The sequence below is a fragment of the Leishmania panamensis genome (assembly GCF_000755165.1).
Source record: "Leishmania panamensis strain MHOM/PA/94/PSC-1 chromosome 31 sequence".
Lineage (NCBI taxonomy): Eukaryota > Euglenozoa > Kinetoplastea > Trypanosomatida > Trypanosomatidae > Leishmania > Leishmania panamensis.
The window spans coordinates 329,314-349,061 of NC_025878.1; the positions used below are offsets into that span (position 1 = coordinate 329,314).

Here is a 19,748-nt window from a genome sequence, read left to right on the forward strand (position 1 = left end):
AACAGTGAGGGGAGGGGGCTTGCTCAGTTGAACCGAGCTCAGGGTGCTTTGGAGTTTCGCGCCAAGGCCTCCCCCCCCCCCCCCGCCCCCCAACTGGCAGTAACCAATGCCACTTACAGGACGGAGACACACGTGCGAAAGGTTGAAGAAAAGCCGCTCAGCACGGCACTGATTCAAAAAAAAAAAATGCCGCAGAAAATGCGCACATCACTTTTTTTTTTGTACGGCATCAGTCAATCCGGAGAGAGCGGAAACAGCGCTGTAGGGCGACACAGACGGAGGAAGATACCCCGTGCAGCGGTGTCGGCGGGCATACCGCACAGGCCGAGGTCCGAGCAGAGCGCCCAACCCTCCATGAAAAAAGAAAAAGCGGAAAGCAGAGGAGTAGTTGGCAACACAGGAGGAGATACGAACCACGCCGCACCTGGCGGTCACACAGACAACAACGAGTATACTCGACACCTATTCCACTGTGTCTCTGCGGCCTTGCAAGGATGTGGAGATGAGCATTTCCAACACTACCTTGCGGCCCCTTACTAACCTACACAGAGAGAGATGCCAATGTGCAGATCACCAAGGAGATTTCGTCAAGTGTCAATCCCACCCTTTTCATCAAAACTCTAGCTCAACATACGCGTCCGCGTCGTGCTTGGCGAGCTCCCCCCTTGAGCGGGCCTCTGCTATCTGAGTTGTGCCCAGCTCTTCTATGCTCTTGTTCGTCTTGCGGGGTCGCCCGCGTCGTTTCGTGACTTTATTCTGCTTCTCCAGCTCAAAGAGGCGGGCAGTTGACCTTCGCTGCTCGCGCTTCAGTGCCTCCACTGCCTCAACCTCGGCGTGAGCGTCGACCGCTGCTACTTTGGGGGAGCGACCTCGCCGTTTCCGAGTCGGTATCGCCGCATACACAGCGCTCGCCTCCTCCCCCTCTCCTCCCTCCGTTGGCGCTGCCTCAGCGTGCATAAACCAAACGTCGTCCGAAGTCTTCTCGGATGTTGTGCTCTGCCGCTTCGCGCCAAGGAACGCTGAGAGCCTTGTTGATCGCCGACCGCGTGTCCGTACGGGCTTCATCGGGGAAAGCTCGTTCAGAGTCATCAGTGCGGCCGCGTTGACATCGTCCGCTGCAGAAGGCACGGCTGGATTCAGTACCCCCACATTGGCCAACGCGCTACCATCGATAGAGGAGAGGTCCACATCTTTGTTGGTTAACCCCTCCACGACGGAGCGCTCGCCGGAGTAGCGCAGCCTCTTTTTGCTCACTTTGGGAATTTTCAGAGATGAAGCAGGAGCGTGCCGTCCTCGCCTCTTCACCAGACTCTTGGGGGATTCCTCGGCTACCTCGGTATCATCAGCATGGGGAGCATCCTTGACTCGCACCTTCAGCCTTCGATCACGTCCCTTGGGAGGGTGAATTGCGTTGCCCTCATTCCCTTCGCCTTTCACGCCAGCGGCCACCTGCTGAGGATCAGACGCCCCGCCAGCAACGGCAGACACAGCGCACTGCACGACCGCGTCACGACCGCTGTCGAGCAGCCCCCGCACGGTTTTCTTGGTTAATCGAACGACGCCGTTAATGCTCGTTACCCGAATCGAGTTTTGGTAAGAAGCCTGTCCGTTGCCAAGCACCCCCCTCAGAGCAGCTGAGGACGCCACGAGGTCGGCTGGCATGCCGCGAACAAAACACTGCGCTCGCACGCCACCAAACGGACGGAACGCGTAGTCGACACCAAAACTTTCGCTGTCACGGACGCGGTGGAGGTGAAAAGTGAGCGTTGCGTGGCTGTTCGCAGTAGGCCTGCCCGTGCCAGAGAAGACCATCGACTCAATAAGCGACGCCGAAACAACTTTGACCGCGTAAAGCGGGACGTTGCGTACGAGCATTGGTGACGGTGGGGCGAGTAGGACTGTTTTCCCTCTCTCTCTCTCTCTGCCCTTTTTGAGCTGATTTCTATGAAAAGAACGAGCAGGTGAGGTGATACGCGAGGTGGGAGGGAAAGATGCGAGTGGCGCTTCACCCTTTATTTGTAGGCACAGTTATACGAGCACAGATGATGCAGGCAGCACGAGCGTGTTCGACCTATGAATCGGTGTGCGCGTCTTCCCCCTGCATGCGATGCAGTGCCACGATAGGATTCCAGGAATCTATGAAAGGTGTATCTCTTTTCTCGGTGCTTCGTAGAAGGGTCTGCTTTACTGTGTCCTCGGGTAGATAATAACAGAAGCCCGTCCTTCGGGGCTTCGGCAGCACGCGCCTCTAGATGTTGGCAAAGTGGTCGCTGGCTTATGTGGATTGTGTCTCTGCTGCTGCGGTTGCAGAGCAGCCCTTCAGACGCCAATTTCTTTCCTCTCCTATTGCGCATTGCGGTCGAAGAGAGAGAAGCGTAACACAAAGAGAGGTGTACGGCGACAGGGAGGAGGACTAGTCGAGCATCGGGGAAGGGGGCGCTCGAACAAACAGGCATGCGTGGCGAAAATGAAATGGGGGAGCTCGAAGACGAGCTTCTACGATACCGATCGCGCGAAACCAAGACGAAGCACCACTGTGATGACAGCTAGATGTGCGAGTGACGGAAGGAGCCGCAGCGCAGACGATCGTCGAGGATGAGAAACGAAGACGAAAAAGAAACAGCAGCAAAGCAAAGCTGCTCCGCTGCACTGCCACGCAGACGATGACACCATCGCACTTTCGCCTACTCAGTAGGTGAGATGTGACCTATAGGGAAGGGACTCTTGTGACTCACACGCTCAGCTAGGGGGCCTGCGTGAATGGATGTATGGATGGATGAAAGATGGTAGTCGTGTCCACGCAGCTCCAACTCCTACACACACACACTGCGAGCGAAGCATCTGATAAAGCACTTGTACAGCATTTTCTTCGTTTAGCTCTATGAAATTTGCACTGAAAGGAGAGCAACCAACACCCGCCCGCCCGCTCGCGGCAGCACACCGACACGCGGAGAGACACGGATGCACCGCTATATTGCAAACCCCCCACACCGGCTGCCTCGACCATATCACTTTCGCAGTGCTCTTAAAACTAAAGAGAGTTTCGTGGAGCCTTTGATGGCGTCCAGCGCCTTCGTCTTGTTTGATCTGGACATGACAGAGAGGTCCTGTCCATTGAGGCCGTCCACCACCCACTTCACCTCACCCTGCGGACCCGCGTGCAGAGAGCGCAGAAAGGGGTGCGTCAGCTGCTTGGGAGCAAAGGGCGGCAGCTTCGTCATGATGATGTCCTCACCGGCAAAGGCCACCTTGATGTTCCATGGGTGCTTCGTACTCGACCGCTCCAACTCTAGTCTCGACCCGTCAAACTTCTCGAGCCGCACATCGTTCTCAAAGGTTAGCGGCTTCGCTTTGAGCAGCTGGCTCAACGAAACACGCGGCACATCGCCTACCCCATCCTCGGCGGCGAGAACCGCTTCCGAGTCCTTCGCAGTATTGCCAGGCCCCCCTGTTGCATCATCGCCGCGTCCCTTGCCGCCTCCACGTTCTTCCTTGCCCACCTCAGTCTCTGTGGCGGTCGCCTTCGCGGAGTGCCTCTCCCGCTTCGTGATGCGTTCGCGCCCATGTTCGATGGCCACCTCTGCGACGGTCGGCGGGAGATCAATAAGTCGCACATCCACTGGAGCTGAGGTGGAGCCTTTGCCGGAGCCCTCGGGCTCTGTAGAGCAGGTCTCCTCATCGGCGGCCGCTGCTGGGGCAGAGGACTTTGACCTGACACCGCTCCTATTCGCCTCCACCTCCTTTGCCTTAGCGCGGGAGCGACCTTTTGTCTCACTCACTGCCTTCACTTCGGCCTCGGCGTCCCCAACCGCAGTGTCATCCGGATCAGCCTGGGGCGGAAGCGTCCCTGTCTCCTCCGTGAGTGTGGCATTGCCTAGAGACACCTCGGCGGCTTCGTTATCCTCCATTTCATCCAGCTGCTTCTCGTCCACCTCTGCAGCTTTCTGCGCAGGCTCGTCCTCGTTGTCGTCTGCATCTTGCGCACCTGCCTCGGCCGACTTCCCGACTTTCTTCTGGCGGCCGCCGACCTGCGCGCTTTTTTTCCCCTTCTTCGCCGATTCCTTTGCCTTTTTGGCAGTTGCCCACTCGTGCTCGCGTGTCTTCGTTGACGGCTCCGCTTCAGCGTCATCTCTGCCCGTCTCGATGACGTCCCTCGCTGCCTCTTCAGCCGTACCCGCGTCCTCAGCAGTCTTGCGCGTCACCGCACTCTCCTCGCCGCCACGAATCAACTCATCCGCCTCCTCCACTTTAGGGAGGACCTCGTCGTCATTGGCGCCCTTGAAACCTTCCATGATTGCGTCCTCGACCCCGTCCTCCTCCTCGTAGTGCTGCTGCCGGAACGACTCCTCAAAAAGGGCGTCTTTCTCAGCGTCCCTGTTGTCCTCGTCATCGTTCGCATCTCCAGGGGCTCCAATCGTGGTAGTGGGTTTGGCCCAGTCCAGCTCCTCAAACGGGTCGGCCGCCACCATGTCCACCTCCTCCACGGCGGGCACCTCACTCTTATCCGCTGCCTTGGCCTCCAGCTCCTCCTCACCACTGTGCTGCTTCAGAAACTCATCGGCGATCGAGGCGGCCATATCGTTGAGCTCGGCTTGTACCGAATCCCCCGTGTCCTTCGGCCCTGCCTGCATATCAGCTGCTGCCTCAACCTCTGCAAGCGTCGCTGCTTCCCTCTGTGCCTCTGAAGGGGCTGCCCCCACCCCCGGCATCTCCTGCGCATCGCCCACCTCTTCAGCTGAGGGTAGCAGGACCCCTTGAGGGGGCGGCGGTGCCTCAACACTAGGCGGCACATCCCCTTTCGAATCTGTCACCTGTAGATGAAGGCTGAGCAACAGCGAGCCAGAGACGAGACTCTTCATCTCCGCTGCCGAGAGCTTCGCCATGTCTTGGTTGTTCACCTTCAGCACACGGAGGCGGCCTCGCATGTCAAACAGAAGGTTTTTGGCAGCGCTCGAGAGCCTCGCTCTCGGTGCGAAATCAGACAGCACGGCGACTGAGTCTTTGAAGTACTTCAACTTAAGCCCCCACGAAATGGACGTCGACGCGCGTTCCATCATGAGGAGGCAGCGCTGGCCGACGCCTCCTTCGCCACCCTGGTCGGATACCTCAAACAGAACCTCGCGAGGCACCGTCAAGTCCGCCTGCTTGCGCCTTTCAATAGTGAGACTAAGCGTCTTGGTCGCGTGAGTTAGGGTAGCACGCAGCTTCTGCATGATATCATCGCCGCTGGAAGCGAGCTCTTCGTCGCTGAGGTGGACGGCACGTATGCGGTGGCGGTTCACCTCGAAAATGGCTAGCCCTCCAGCCTCGCCAGACTGCTGCTGGATGGCGTCGTACAACCGCTCGCCAGCCTCGCTAGAGTTGCGCAGCTCATTCTCCACTCCCACGAGGAGGCCCCTGCTGTTCAGGAGGAGCCCCCAGCGCTGGGCCGCGTCAGCGCGCTCCAGCGTTACCCTCCCCGTGAACGGATCGTACTCGACCACTCTTGCAAACGCCTTCGCGCTTGATCTGGACGGCGTCGCAACTGCCGCGGGCACCGGTGTTGTCGCCAGATGAGACTCCTCTACAGCAGTGGCGGCAGCGCCGGTGGTGGCCGCATGCAACGCGCGTCGATCAGCATCCACAGCGACCACCCAGCGCAGCACCTTGTAGAATGAATCCTCGACTATCCTAGCGGAGACGGCGTTAGCTGCCGGACTTTGAGCCAAGTCCACCGTGGTCGGGTCACTCTGCGGCTGCCGACGCTGAATCTGGGACGCAGTGTCAATGCTGTGGTACGCCGTCTGCATATCGCGCATTAGCTGCACAATGTCCTGCAGGTTGTTCTTGGTGGCAAGCAGAGCGCTGTGCTCATGCACAGACCGTTTGCGATCCACCGCGGGGTCCAGTTCCTGCTGAACTCGCTGCTTGAGCACTTGCAGAAACGATGTGAGGACGTCATTCGAGGTGCCCTCGCTGAGGCACTTCGCAAGAGCTACGACCGCTTTCGCCGGTGCGTTGTGATGAGCTAGAAAGGACTCCAGTTGCGGCATGAGCAGGTCTGCCTCGCTGTCGCCAAGTACGTACCGCAGCGAGGACGCGTCGTCTTGGACGGCAAGGGAGGCGCAAACATGGAACAGCGCAGTCTCCAGCTCGTACAGCAGCTCCTTTGGGGTGTAGGATAGGTGCGCCTGGATCGGGGTGCGCAGCTTTGTGAGCATGATGCTCTGCACTCGGTGAAGCTCTGTGGTGAGAGTACAATCGTACTGGGGGTTGGCAACAATGCGCCGTGCCTGGGCATCGTACACCATGAACGGCGCAGTAAATTTCTCCTTCATCCGTACTGTCGCGGCGTGGGTGTTTAGCCGGAGAGTCGCGGGCACGGTATTCACGCACTCAGATGGGTCAGGCTCTGGCACACGCTCCGCAGCCTCTGACACCCTTTTCTGAGGCATCCTCGAGAGTCTGCTGCTGCAGTGCATGACGAACAGGACTGCAGGAAGAAACAACGAGGCGAGCAGCACAGAGTGCGATAAGGAAAGCTTCGATAAGGTAAAGATGTCTATGAGAGTATTCTTGTATCCGCCTGTGCAGGCGCGGGTGAGTGTGTGCGAATATGGATTTGCTTGCGTCTATTGGCGAGCACGTCGTGGGTATGGGAGGGGCGGGAGGCAGTGCGCTAACCTCGGCTCGCCTGTGGCCTATCAAGTCGATCCACTCGGTGGGAATCAAACGAGTCTGAGGGGAGGAGGAGGAGGAGGGGGGTACATGAGAAACAAACAGCGACAGAAAGAGAGAAAGATGAAGACATTTTGATGTCGATGAATGGTCGTGCTGGAAGAGAGGGAAATGGGGGGGTCGCTAATCACCAACGATGCTCTCGGCTAGAGTGGGAAGGCGGAGGTGGGGAGAAGGGGGGATGCACAACCGTCCCTGCAGTTGCTGCCAGCAGCTGCCTGTTTGGATGGGGATCGCGCGGCTACTGCGCAAAATCCGTCCGCCCACGACGCATAGGCGGGAGCTGTAATTATCTTATCGACCTCAGTACACCGCGTAGGATTAAAAGCCGCAGAATTGAGGAAAGAAACAGAATGGAACCCAGACCCTTCAAGCAAGCGAGCCACACGAGCCGACACAAGTGCGTTGGGGTCAGTCCAGAAAAGACTCCCCGGTGCACGTACGCCTGAGTGCCGCCGTGCGCTGCCCGTAGCAACGGTGCCACCGAGTTACGTTGTTTACTTATGTCTTCTGTTCGACTCGCTTCGTAGTTTTTAAAGGATAGTGAACTAGTCCCCGCTACCCCACGACGGCAGCGTGAGCACCACCACCACGCATGCAGGCACAGCACAGCAGCACAGCATGATCCGTGACACACCCCAGAGCGCAGCTGCATGCATCACACGATATTGTCAGCAATGTGCTCTTCCGGAGCCTCACCAATGATGTTCGCTTGGGCAAACGCCTTGTAGGCGCGACGGTCCGCGTCTTGCTTCTGTCGAGCAGCACGGTAGTAGTCCTCCTTGGGACGAAAGGCCGTGTCCTTCAGGCGCAGGTCGAGCAGCGGCAGCTCCGTGAAGCCAAACTCCTCCGCAACCTTCTTTAAGTTCACCTTTGTCTCGTCGTACACGTCGCGCGGCCCAATAGTGCTGTAGGCGCGCATGGTGGTCTTGTAGGCATAGTAGGCGGCGTTCTGGAGAGCAAACAACTTCTTGTTCATCGACTTGAGCTTTTCTCCGACAAGATGGTAGCGACCACTAGTCTGAGGGCCAAGCTCACGAAATTCAAGACGGTAGCGTCTGGACCCGTCTTGGCGCAGGTGGTGTAGCGCCCCGGCAACTTCGTTCGGACGCAGCAAGAGTAAAATATGGGTGTAGTTCACCTCTGCTGGGCCTGTCGCCTTGCCTTCCAAGGAGGCTTCTTCAGCGTCGGCATTGGTAGCTCCTGTCCTCACCTTCCTCGCCGTCATGGAGACCGGAATAGGAGACGTGCTGCGCTTGCGCTGCCGAGCCGTCGTCTCCCGCCGCACCGCCACCTCGGCTGCTGTGAACGGCGTGGTGCCCCCTTTGTCATTGCCTGCGTCAGCCGCAACTGCGCCAGGCGAAAGTACATCCGCTATGAATTGGCTGTAGTTGAGGACGTCGGGAATGAGGTCGTACTGCAGGAATACAGTGCCGCGCCGCGGGACAAGCCCGTGGCAGGACAAGAGAACCGCCGCTGTCTTGCCATTTCTCCCCCACTCGACCGTTGAGTCGAAGGTGACGCAAAGCCGCTGGCGGTCAGCCCTGGTGTGCATGTTGGTGTACGTACCCGCACCCCCGTAGTCGCTCAGCAGCTGCACATACGATGGCAGCTCACCTAGCAAGGAGTAGAGAGCGTCGTAGAGAAAGGTAACACACTCGCGCGTGGCGACGTGCACGACGATCCCGCGTTGCGGCACCAAGCCCTTCAGCAAGCCAAAGAGAAACTGAAAGCGATGCGCTCCTTGCGCCACAGCGTAGTGAACCGTCACTGGCGATCGAAGCGCTGCAACAGCGCTGGAGATGGAGGATGCTGTGGACGTACTCGCACCACCTACACCGCTGCTGAGGTCGCGCTCTACACGCAGCCTTGTCAGTAAATCCACCTCGGGTTCAGCCAGCCATTTCTGCTCTGCCGCCAGAACAGCGATTGCCGGAACGTGGCCGAGGCAGTCCCACCGATGCGTGTTAAGCAGCTCTGCCATGGTCCCAGTCGAGGAAGAAGACGCCGCTTTGCTGCCCTTGAGCGTGTGCAGTAGAGAGCCCGTGTGCGTCGGTGCACGACGCAGCAGAAGTGCGCAGCTGCCAATGAATTTCCAAATAGCGCTGCGACGGTCCACCGTGAGGAACGCTGCAGACGTTGCCACCACTACGACCACCGCACCCGTGAGCACCGGAGTACTCACGGTAGTCTCGTCCTTCGGTGCCACCTCGTCCGCCCTACGTGAGTTTGACTGCGTCCTGCGTCGCTTTACCGCCAGCGTCGCTGAGGCGGCGCTTCTTGGCTTACTTGCGCCAGCTTCACCGGCAGCATTGGCGATGGACGGAAACATTGGGTAGCGGCAGGTGTTCGCGCCACTGAGTAAGAGGACTGTTAGCCCGTAGCGCTCCTCGAGCTGCTCTGCTACTTCGGCCGCCTCGCTGCTTGTGTCGACCAGTACAAAGAGAAAGGCGCCCTCTGCAGCGGTTCGCTTCACCGCCTTGCCCTCGTCAGCGCGGCGTGCGGCGAGTTCCAGCGCCGACACCGCAAGGGTATCCACTACCGCCGCCATGTCCGCCACCTTCGCGCGCGTAACTGCCAAGGTGGTCTCGCCACTCTTCGAGCCCTCCGCACCGCCCCGCGTAGGGAGAGAACCCGGTGCTGCGAGAGCAGCCACCACAGCCATCTGGGTCCGAGAGAGCTTGTACGTCGCTCCGCTCGTGAGGCGGCCTTCCAAGTACACCATGACTGAATGCGAGAGCGGCCCCAGAACCGTCTCTGGCACGGTCGTAAAGTCAACAGATTTCGCTCGAGCAGCCGCTGTCCCTACCTGCCGGGTGGCAAGGACGGGCACGACATCAGTAGCTCGCTTCGCCCTGGCCAGCTTCTCCCCTGCCTTGCCAAGGTAGCTCTTCAAGTGACGGAGGCCTCGCGTGTCCATTGCGGAGGTAAAGGAGGGGGCACAACAAGCGGGTGTCGGTGTTGGTGTGGTCAAATATGTGCACTGCAGTGTGGGCCCAGCAAAGACGGAAGGGCGGCAGATGCGCACACCGGCATCGGGGCCCGTGAGAAGGGTAAAAAAGGGGAATGAGACAGTCAAACCAGCGAGACGGAGACGAGAGTGTGTAGAGAGGGAAGATGTAGACGGAGCAGAGAATTTGATACCGGGCGTGACGGCTGCGCTGCGCTGGTGTGCCGATATGAGAGGAAGCGAACACCTTCAAGTACAGACTACTGCTCACCAGCTGTGGGGGTGCTGCGTCTCCTTTGTCCCCAGTCACCATTTCTAGTGGGAAAGCCCTCCCGCCTTAACGTTCGCGTCAGGCGTGCCCTGTTCGGGCCACAGCATCTACGATGCGCCCCGGTACCGCCACTTCCAACAGCAGCTCAGCAGGCATTTGACGCGGAAGAGATGAGAGACAATCCAAAACCCAAGCGAGAGAGATGCAGTGGTAAAACGTACGAGTAAGATAAAGAACAGTAAAGTCGCAGTCAGGTACCGGTACACGAGTAAGGTACTCGTCTGTGATGCCGTCATGCGCCCGTCCGTCTCGGAAAGGGGGAAAAATATAAAATCGGTAGTGGAGCACTCACGCAACAGTGATAAGAGAGTGATGCCTAGCACAGCCAAAAATCCCGCGGAGTCTGAACTCTTCAGTACAGACGGAAAGGGAGGGACCAACAAGCAACTGCATACAAGACTGAGAGCAGGCAAACAGTTATGCAAGTTGAAGTTGGGCACAAGAGAATGACCAGGCGGAGGAAGGGAGAGAGGAACAAGGAGGAACAGAAAAATGGAAGTTGATGCGTGTTGAGCACGTGTGCACTGATGAAGCGCACATAAATGGAGAGGGAAAAAGACAAGCGAAGGCAGCCGACCGAGTGGTGGAGAGGGAGGGGGGTGAGGGGGGGGGAGGATGGGGCACGGGAAAAAGGGGGAGAAAACCCCCGCAGCCCCAGTGACAAAAAAAAAACGCACAGGCGGACCCTGTCGAGGACGCGCATCAGCAGCTAACAGCGCTGCAGCGCACCGTAAGCAAAGGAAAGTCGTTAAAGGCGGCGAAGAGGATCGCAATGCTCATCGAGATTGGAGTGACGGAGACAAATCACAGAGACAATTCGAATGAAACAAACCAACGAAAGAAAAAAATGATCGAGAATGAAAAGAAAAGCGGGAAAAGAGAACCACACAAGTGGCTGCCGATGGGTCCCCTCTCAACACATCAGTGAGCGTTGAGAGTAAGAGAGTAACACTGCGCCACATGTGTGTCTCTCCTCATACGCGACTACGCGCGTCTGCATGCGTAGTTGATTTCCGAGCAGCGAATGAATGAGAAACGATGAAAAATATCGTGTATATCTTCTGTGTTCCGTTTTGTTGTGTGTCGTCCACCATTCGTTCGTTCAGTGCACATTACGCGCACTCGTTAATCGAGCGTCGACATTCCCTTTGCCCTCTCACTTAAGATGATGCAACCCGACAAGCAGAACAGGGAAGAGAGAAGAAGAGCTCAGCCAGTTCGAGAGGGGGGTACGTCACAGCTCTCCTAAAGTGTGACCATACACCCACCGTTTCCTTCTACACCCCCTCAGCTGCGTCACTCCCACTCTCGATTGTGTTCCTGACTTGTTGCTGCTGCCTTCCGACAGCTCACGCATTTTGAGCCTTGTCAGTGGTCCACATACGCGAAAGTGCACAACACAAAGCCAAGGCACGTGGCAAACCGCTGGTGTGAAGCCGAACGAGGCAACGAAGAAAAGAGGAACAAGGTGTGCTCATGCACGTGCAGATTTGCTCCCCACAGTAATAGCATGGTAAAAAAGGAGACTCGGGCAACACCGTGAGGTTGGCAGTACAGGGCTTAGAATTGGAGAACGGGAAGAGCCGCTTTCAGCAAATTGAGTAGCTCGACGTACACGAAAATCAGCGGTCGAAGATGCCGCCTTCTCGGGACGAGAATCAAAGAAAACGTAAAGACACTATTGCGTTCTCTCCACGTAGAGTGACACTGAACCACAAAGAAAAGCGCATGTGAACAGAAAGCCTGCGCACTCACCGCACAACCACCCGTTGCATAGACGACTGCGTTCTGCACGGTGCGTACCTGAATCAATCTCACATGTCCCTGTGTCCGTAGAAAACAACAACAAAAAGGCCTGGTGTGCTCGGGCAGCTCGCAGTAGAACCCCTCTGCATCCTTACCTCCTCACTTGATTTGGAACACTAAAGTTTCTTTCGCTTCAACTGGTCCGTTCTTTACCATTCCACATGAGCCCAACACCACTCTGCCACGGCCCTGCCTCACAAGCACACCGTATCGTGTAAAGACACGATGGAGGCGCCTCACAGCAATGCGCCGACTCAGTCATCCGAGCGCGGCTCCCTCCCCCGCCTCAAACTCCACCTAGCCACCGCTGCGCAGGTCGCCTCACCGCCACGCCCGTTGTGCCGATCGCCACCTGCTGCATCTCTCCGGGGGTGGCTCAGGCTCCCCACACCAGTGGGCAGTGGAGCAATGGGGGCACTACATCCAAGTCACGCAGACAGTCTGACCATCACATGGATGGCCCAGACGTGCTCACTGTCGCAGGCTGCCCCGACGCAGCGCCATCCAGGACCTGCCCGCCGGCATCAGCAGCGGCGCACTTCTCTGGCCTCGCTACATTGTGCATGCTTGGCCCTGCCACCGCCAGCAGTGGTTCCGCACTGGCAGGAATGGGGGGCTGCCTGGGCTTCCCCACAGAGAGAGTGGGGTGCAGGGCCCTGATGTGCCGCACGCTGAGGCGTCCCCGACCCCCCGTTATCGAGGAGGGGGGCGCAGTAGTCCGACAGAGGAAAAAAAAAGGAGAAGATTTAATCGTGTATATTCGCCTAATCCTCCATATAGGCAAAGAGAGACAAAGACAACGAGTAGGAGTGAAACGAAGCAACGGTGTAGTTAAGGAGCCCCATTCACTGTTGCCTCAGGACCGGGATCAACGGGCGGAGAAGTGCCGGGAAAGAAATCAACAACAACAAAAGGAAGAAGGAAAAAAAAAAAAGAGAGGCCACACGGGCCCACGTAAAGCTACAGAGCCACAATCCCTCAGCACAGACGCACGCACGCACTGAAGTTACAATGACATGACTTCACAGCACAGCAAGACGACGCGCGAGATGAGGAAGAGAGGAAAAAACGCCTTAGAAAAAAAAAACCGGAAAGCGAAAGACAAAAAATAGGCCGCCATTGCAGTCGCACGCTTCGCGATAGTGCCGCTTATCCTGTCATCAGCATCGCTCCTTAAGCCTGCTCTCCCCTCTGCGTGGGTATGCGTTGTGGAGCGAGATTTCCTCTGCGAAATAGCGAACAAAGATAGAGAAGACGACTCGAAAGACGCACAAGACGATCAATCAAGGCTCAGAGCACACCGCATGAAACACAAAGGTGAATCCCATTCGGAGACAGTCCAGTGAGAACAACGGCAAAAGGCGAAGAAGCACGTGTCCGCACTGGGAGCAAAAACAAAACACAAACAGAAAAAAAACAGCACAACACCGTTGGCTCCCACACAACACGCACACACGGCAGTGTAGGCTGATAATCTGCGTGCCCCGCCTTTCTGCAGACGTGGGCAGGCAGGCAAGCGGGTGGGTGGGTGAGGTGGGGAGTCAACATCGCCACGGAAAGGTAAAAACGCTCGCAGCAGGAGGGAGAACGGAAGAGAAAAGACGATCGACACACTCAACCAGCAACAGACGAAGAAAAGGGAGTGCACAGAGACACAAGCCCATTCGATCCATAATCGCACGGCCTACTACAGGGGCCTTGTGAGTGAGCAAATCAAATCAGAACAGAAAGGCCACCCGAGGAAAAGCAGCAACAGGGTGGACACATACGTGAGGGGGGGAGGTGGAGGGTGCACAAGAAACCAATAAAGACAGCAAAAGGCAACAGGCACATAGAAAGAAGGGGGAAGAAAAACAAAGCGAATTTTTTAAAAAGCACACATATATGTAGTCATATGTGTGTGTGTAGAGGGGTGGGAGGGTGTGGGTAGAGTACTGCTATCGAGCAAAAGCACGCCACGTACGCAGGCGCACTCAGAGAAATAAGTCACCTGCGGCACACAGCTGCAGTAATGCTGAGCCGTCTCGCCCTTTCGCGTCTTTTTTTTTTCATCTCCGTGTGGAAATCATCCTGTTCACTCAAAGATGGAAAAAAACGAAAGGCCAAAGCAGCCAGCACTTACGGTGCAGTGGGTACCAGTAGGGATAGCACCATCCTCGTCGTCCGTCTCCTCTGAGTTCCCGTCCTCTACTTCAGCGGTATCATGACTCTGCCGGCTGATCGCATCCTCTGGCAGTACTTCTGCTGACGGCTTCAGTAGCCCGGCCTCCTTGAGGTCTGCTTCCACGTGCTCTGCAAGCAGCCATCCTCCCTCCGTCTCGTGCGCGCTATTGAGCAAGTCTCTACTCTCAGAGACGTGTTTCACCGCTTGGCATCCGGATGACGCAGCTGCCACGTTAGCAGACACCGTCTCGCGAGATGCCTTGACACTCGTGGCAGCCGTCGCGAGAGTGGACGATGTCTCGCTGACCGTACCGGGGCTATCTACAGCCCTAGCAGTAGCGCCGTAGCCCGACGCGACTGGCCGATGAGTGGGGAAATTTTTCATTACCCTCAGCTTGAGGTCTCGGCGGTAGTTAAGCACCTTCTCCCTCTCAGCCGTGTTGCACGCGCGAATCCAGCTTAACGGAAGGTACTCGCTCTCGAGGAGGGCTGGCTGCGGCGCCTTTGAATCACTAGCGCGGGTCCTCGAGTAGTCATTGCCGCATCTCGGCTCCCTTTGAGAGACCCGCGTTGATGACGGTGGCGGGGGTGGCGGAAGCAAACTCCGCTGAACTGCAGCGCGCTTCTCGGCGGAGTCGGCGCTCAGCACACGAGGTGTGAAGTAGTAGTAGTACCAAGTCAGCCACTCCTCCGCGTCCCGCGCAGCACTGTGAGTGTGCCGCTGACGCTCGAACAGCTCCATTGAGTGCAGCATCGTCGCCGCAACACACACAGACCCGGGACCAGTGGAAGTAGTGCCGTCCACAGCAGAAGCCCCGTTCTCCAGCTCTGAAAGTGTCGGCAGGGTAGAGCAGCTTGCATCCTCGCGAGCTTGCATGCCAAGGTATGCCTTTACCTCCAGAAATAGCTCTCGCCAGGTGTTCTCAAAGCGGTACTCGACCAGCTGGTAGTCCACTGGCTGCACTTGAAAATAGCAGGCAATGGAATACGAAGTATCACCATGTGCGCTCCTCTGCAACATGGGCCGGCTGTACACTACAGTGCGGCAGAACTTCGTATGGTACATGCGGAGTGCCCCGGAGCCGCACATCAGCAGCGACCGCTCCAGTCCTCTGACATCGGCCTCAGTCCTGTACTGAGCCAGAATGGGAATAATGTAGTAATAGTAGAGCTGCGCAAGACGGACGTGGGCCTCGCGTGCCTGTCGGTGTGCCTCTGTGAGAAGCGCAAACAGCGCCCATTCCTGCTGTCGGCGCTGCGCAAACAGTACACGCTCCACATAGGCGCGAGACCCAAGTGGATACCTCCCAGCTGGACTGCGCTGGCTGCCTCGTAGCGCAGTGACCGTCGTTAGGCGAGTGCAAGAAGGCGAAGTCTTGCCGTCGTGTTCTCTCGCCCTTGAAGCAGAGTCCCGGCATCTCAAGACGGCTCCATACATGACCGGAAGCTCCGTCTCGATATTCACCAGCTCATCGTCAAGCGCGACCTGACTGCTATCGGTGCTAGAGCGACTGCAGCAGCTCTCTGCGCGGTTGTTCTCCTCCTCGGCGCCGTCCTTTGCCTTCTTGGGAGGTGGTGCATAGTGGCACAGCCTTGCTAGGAAGGGCACGGGTAGATCGTACGGCACCGGCTGCGTGCTTTCACGCAGAGATTCGAGGGCCTCATTGGTGAGATGCGAAGTCACAGTGGAGGTACCTAAAGCACAAGTGGGGGGAATGCTTGGCGGGCCGCTCCCTTCCGCACTGCGCACATCTGTTTGTCCAGCCGCCTCGCCATCCGTAGCACCGCTTGCGTGCGGCTGTGCAGAGGCAACGAGTGCCGCCCACGCCTCCTTGTACTCGCGAGCACGCTTCGCGGCCTGCTTCGATTGCTGACGCCTCTGGTGGTGCTTCTTCGCTAACTCTTTAGGTGAGATGAGCCGTCGTTCGGCGGAGGAGACCGATCCACGCGAAGACGCGGCATCGCTTTCCGTCGTATCCATTGAGAGAGTGCCGCTGTCGTTTGGAAATGTAGTGGTGAAGCGGAGGTTGGTAGCCGAGGTCGGACTCGACAGCACAGTAGACATGCGCACCCGGCAGCGCCGCGTGTCGAAGACGTGAAAGACTTGCGGGTTTAGAAGAAGCTCCGCTGTGTTGGACTCCTCACTGGGGCTCTGCACCTCCGCCTCCTCGAACTCCTCTACATCAATGCTAGCGCTCAGCACGGAGCCTGATATAACGGCGTCCTCGGAATCATTACAGTTCTCGTCGTCTCCCTCTGGTAGCGGGGTGGCGGCACAACGCCCCTCTCCGCTGGAGGAACGCACGGAGTAGCACTTCTGCAACGAAGCCCCTCCGCTGTCCGTACAGCCCGCCACATGCTCCTGCGGCTGCGTGTCTGCCGGCTCCACATCGAGCAGATGCGTCAGCGGAGCTGCCTCCACGTGCGGATCGTACACCTCGGGTCGACATAGCAGTCGACTCCACAGAGACAGCCGATCTCGATTCGCTGGCGCCGTGGCACTGTGCCGCTGCAACCGCTTTGGTTCCCCGTTGCATTGCCGCTTTATGGCAGACGCCGTCTCCGTTGGTGTGTTCAGCATCGCCCTATTTGGCCTCGAACCCTCTCCGCCTACTTGAGCGAGTGGGGAGGTGTTATTCGTTCCTCCACTGGGGACTCGCACAGCCTTTACTTGCGAGGCCTTCTCATCGTTGCCAAAGAGCAACGAAAAAAAGCTCATCGAGCTTGAAGGCCACGGCAAGGAGAAACACACACTTCACAGCAAAGGTGGGCCACCCCCGTCACTTGATGGACGGTCGCTTGGTAAGAGACGAAGAGAGTAGCGAATTCACGCACCGCGTCGGCGCTTTGTACAGTAGCGGCAACACGCGAGAATGGGTGGGGGTGGCGCGGAACTCCTCGCTTTGCGACTCTTCCGGACTTCAAATCAACAAAACAGAGGAGACGATCACAAAAATAAAAAAAGGAGAAAAAAAAGGGGGAGACAAAAAAAAAATTCAATGGAAGACGACGCATACGCGTGCGCGCACCACTCAAATAACGCACACACCCACACACACACATACGATAAGCTCGGCAACACGGCAGAGAGGCAACCTGCCACAGCACTCCTACCTCCTGTATAAGGCCCTCCTCCACTCGCACGCGTTTGCGGCTGATGTTGTTCTCCCAGTGACGGAGGATTGCGGAGAGACGGCAACGGAGAGGAAAACGCACAAAAAAAAAAAGGAAAGACAACAGGAAAGCGCGAAAGAGAGAGACGTGCCGCTTGTTGGCCTCCTGCGCCTTCTTCCTTGCACGTACAACACACCTCGACAGCCGCAGCAACCGAGAACACAAGCCGGAGGTGGAAAAAAAAAAAACTTAAAAACTTAAAAGCATAAAATGGGGGGCCAACCAATCAGGCGTGAGCCGCTTGATGAGCAGAAAATCAAAGGTGTGAATATGCGTGTATATTTCCTGGCAGGAATTCTACCCCCTCCCCCCATGCGCATAATGTAGGGACGCGCAAACCAACGAGCCACGTCGTAAGACAGAGCCGGCAAAGAGAAGAACAGCGGAGAAATCCACACCAGTCCAGGAAAAGAAATAAGAGTAAGCGGGCAGACGGGCGAAAGGAAAGTGTGAAAGTCGAAGACCCGAGTAGAGTGAGGTGGCTCAACTAAGCGTAATGCAGTGAAGAGGGAAGGCGAGAACGACGGGTCGATGGAAAGAAAAGACGGCATGGCGCAGAGATGAGGAAGGGCAGAGGCGAAGAGGAGGAGCATAAGGGGGAAGGCTCATGTGTGCGTGAAGGGGGGTGCAGGGGTGCCACTCCAAACATTCCACTGCAGCGATAAAAAAAGGCTTCCCTTTTTGCTTCGATTTTTGGGGGCACATGAGCAGCGATACGTACCTCTTGTGCAATGCCGCACCACAGACAAGGGAAAGACGCCTCTCTGTGCGTCAGTCCCTCGACCACTGGCAAGCGCCTCCGCCGCGTACAGTGCGGTGTCTCTTTTTTTGTGTGTGTGCGCACTGTTGGGGTGTTGCAAAGCGTGGCAGGCACACGACCCCGCCCGTCGTGGGGTTCAGAGAAGCGCATGGCCACTCTCCATCAAGCGGTTAACAAGCGTAAATGGGCAGAGCAACGGCTCGAGTACTGACAGCAATTTGCACCGAATAACGTCAAAGGCGAGCCTCCGCAGAGTGCCCAACAAAAGAAAAAGTGTGTGTGTGGGAGGAGGAGAGAGAGAGATGGAGCTCTTCTTCCCCTTCGCCTGTCAGCCGGCAGAAGCCCACTAATGCCAGCGTCAGTCGTCTAGCACAAACTCCTTTTCGGCCCCGCCTGCCCCGCACAGGAAACCTCAACAACCGGCGATAATCTAAGAGTGGCACGCATGCTCTTCTCTCGACTCTCTTTTCTTCGGCGCATGTACCACTCCCAGTTGGTGTGCTGGGAAGTTGGGAAAACTACTTTATCTCCCACGCGCTGAGCCACCACGAACGCGCCCGCAGCCGCATGCGCACACCGTCACCGCCCACCCGCCTCCGTGTGCATGTGGCTCCGCCCGGGACGTCTAGTCGGACCACGCGTCTGCCAGGCACCCCCCCCTGACCCTCCCGCGCATACATCCGCTGCGCGAAGGGCCCCAGTGTAGACAAGCAGGCACAGGTTGTCGGGGGGGGGAGGGGGCAGCGAGAAAGAGGAAAGGAAAACTCATCCGTGCGTTAGAGTAGGAAGGGGCAGAGAATGGTATAGCCTTGCGCTGCCCTCTTCTTCGGCGAGTACGTGCATACCGTAGCCCCTCGTTTCCGAAAGCCTCGTTAGTCGCACCATTGTGTAGTATAATATGTCCCCTCTAAGAGTTGTTCATGAGAAACAAAGCAAAGAATGTGTACTCCTGTGAAACCCCCTACACCGGTGATACACAGAGGACAAACGGCTCCACTTTGATGGCGATGTGGCGCGCATGCATGGAGGATTCAGCGAGGAACACGCATGTTCAGCGCTTCTACTAGCTCAGTCCCATTCACCGGGAGGGGGGGTGGAACACGAATTCAATAAACGTGACACGTAAAAATAGTTAACCACACAGGCAAGCACAGAAGAGTGCTGGTGTGGTCCCCTCTCCCCGTACACCGTGCTGAGGGAAACCGACTTGGTTGTAAAACAAATAAATAAATAATTGAAAGAGACATGTCTCGGATAAGGCGCAGTGCTTTCCACCTGTGTTCCTCGTCGACAAGGTGCGCTGTAAACGTCCACACGCGGACGCAGTGTGTTGCTGCACGTCAAGCGGGCATTACAGCAGACGCGCTGCACAGAGACGGTTGCTCGACGGTCTCTCCCGGAACAGAGAGGTCGAGGCCGTTGCGGAAAGCACAGCAAACACAAATAAATACACAATCGAAACACAAACAAAATTTGGCAAAACTCGACCGTGGCGGTCGCGACCCGTCACGTGTGTATACGCCGGCGCACGCCTCAGAGCAACAGATAAAAAAAGGTAAATCGACAAGAAGCACCGAAGGAGAGGTGTGCTGCACCACCACCACGTAGGGGAGGAGCAGACGAAACAGAGAAACAACGGCGGGAGGGGGGGGGCGGAGGAACACAACGACACACAGAAAAAAGAGAAAAAAAAACAAAAAAAATACAACCAATACATCGAAGCAGCGCAGAAAGATGAAAGGGAAGACAAAAAAACGTCACTGCGACGGAGAGACAATGTAGTGCACAGACCAGCCACCACGAGAGCAAAAGCAACGGTATTCTTCTCCTGTCCCCTCCTCCCCTCG

General features: G+C 57.2%; 4 protein-coding genes across 4 annotated transcripts, besides 2 other annotated features; all 4 read right to left on the minus strand.

The window, feature by feature from the left end:
* Nucleotides 1-612: 612 nt before the first annotated feature.
* Nucleotides 613-1,875, minus strand: LPMP_310910 (hypothetical protein; the record flags this gene model as incomplete). Its single annotated transcript, XM_010703177.1, has 1 exon — nucleotides 613-1,875. The coding sequence occupies one exon, from the start codon at nucleotides 1,873-1,875 to the stop codon at nucleotides 613-615; it is 1,263 nt and encodes a 420-aa protein (XP_010701479.1).
* A 1,133-nt stretch (nucleotides 1,876-3,008) lies between these two features.
* On the minus strand, nucleotides 3,009-6,461 carry LPMP_310920 (hypothetical protein; the record flags this gene model as incomplete). The annotated part of the gene is made up of 1 exon (XM_010703178.1): nucleotides 3,009-6,461. The coding sequence occupies one exon, from the start codon at nucleotides 6,459-6,461 to the stop codon at nucleotides 3,009-3,011; it is 3,453 nt and encodes a 1,150-aa protein (XP_010701480.1).
* A 914-nt stretch (nucleotides 6,462-7,375) lies between these two features.
* Nucleotides 7,376-9,637, minus strand: LPMP_310930 (hypothetical protein; the record flags this gene model as incomplete). The annotated part of the gene is made up of 1 exon (XM_010703179.1): nucleotides 7,376-9,637. The coding sequence occupies one exon, from the start codon at nucleotides 9,635-9,637 to the stop codon at nucleotides 7,376-7,378; it is 2,262 nt and encodes a 753-aa protein (XP_010701481.1).
* Nucleotides 9,638-11,927: 2,290 nt separating this feature from the next.
* Nucleotides 11,928-12,483: a repeat region.
* A 1,395-nt stretch (nucleotides 12,484-13,878) lies between these two features.
* On the minus strand, nucleotides 13,879-16,686 carry LPMP_310940 (hypothetical protein; the record flags this gene model as incomplete). Its single annotated transcript, XM_010703180.1, has 1 exon — nucleotides 13,879-16,686. The coding sequence occupies one exon, from the start codon at nucleotides 16,684-16,686 to the stop codon at nucleotides 13,879-13,881; it is 2,808 nt and encodes a 935-aa protein (XP_010701482.1).
* Nucleotides 16,687-18,452: 1,766 nt separating this feature from the next.
* Nucleotides 18,453-18,592: a repeat region.
* Between the last annotated feature and the right edge of the window lie 1,156 nt (nucleotides 18,593-19,748).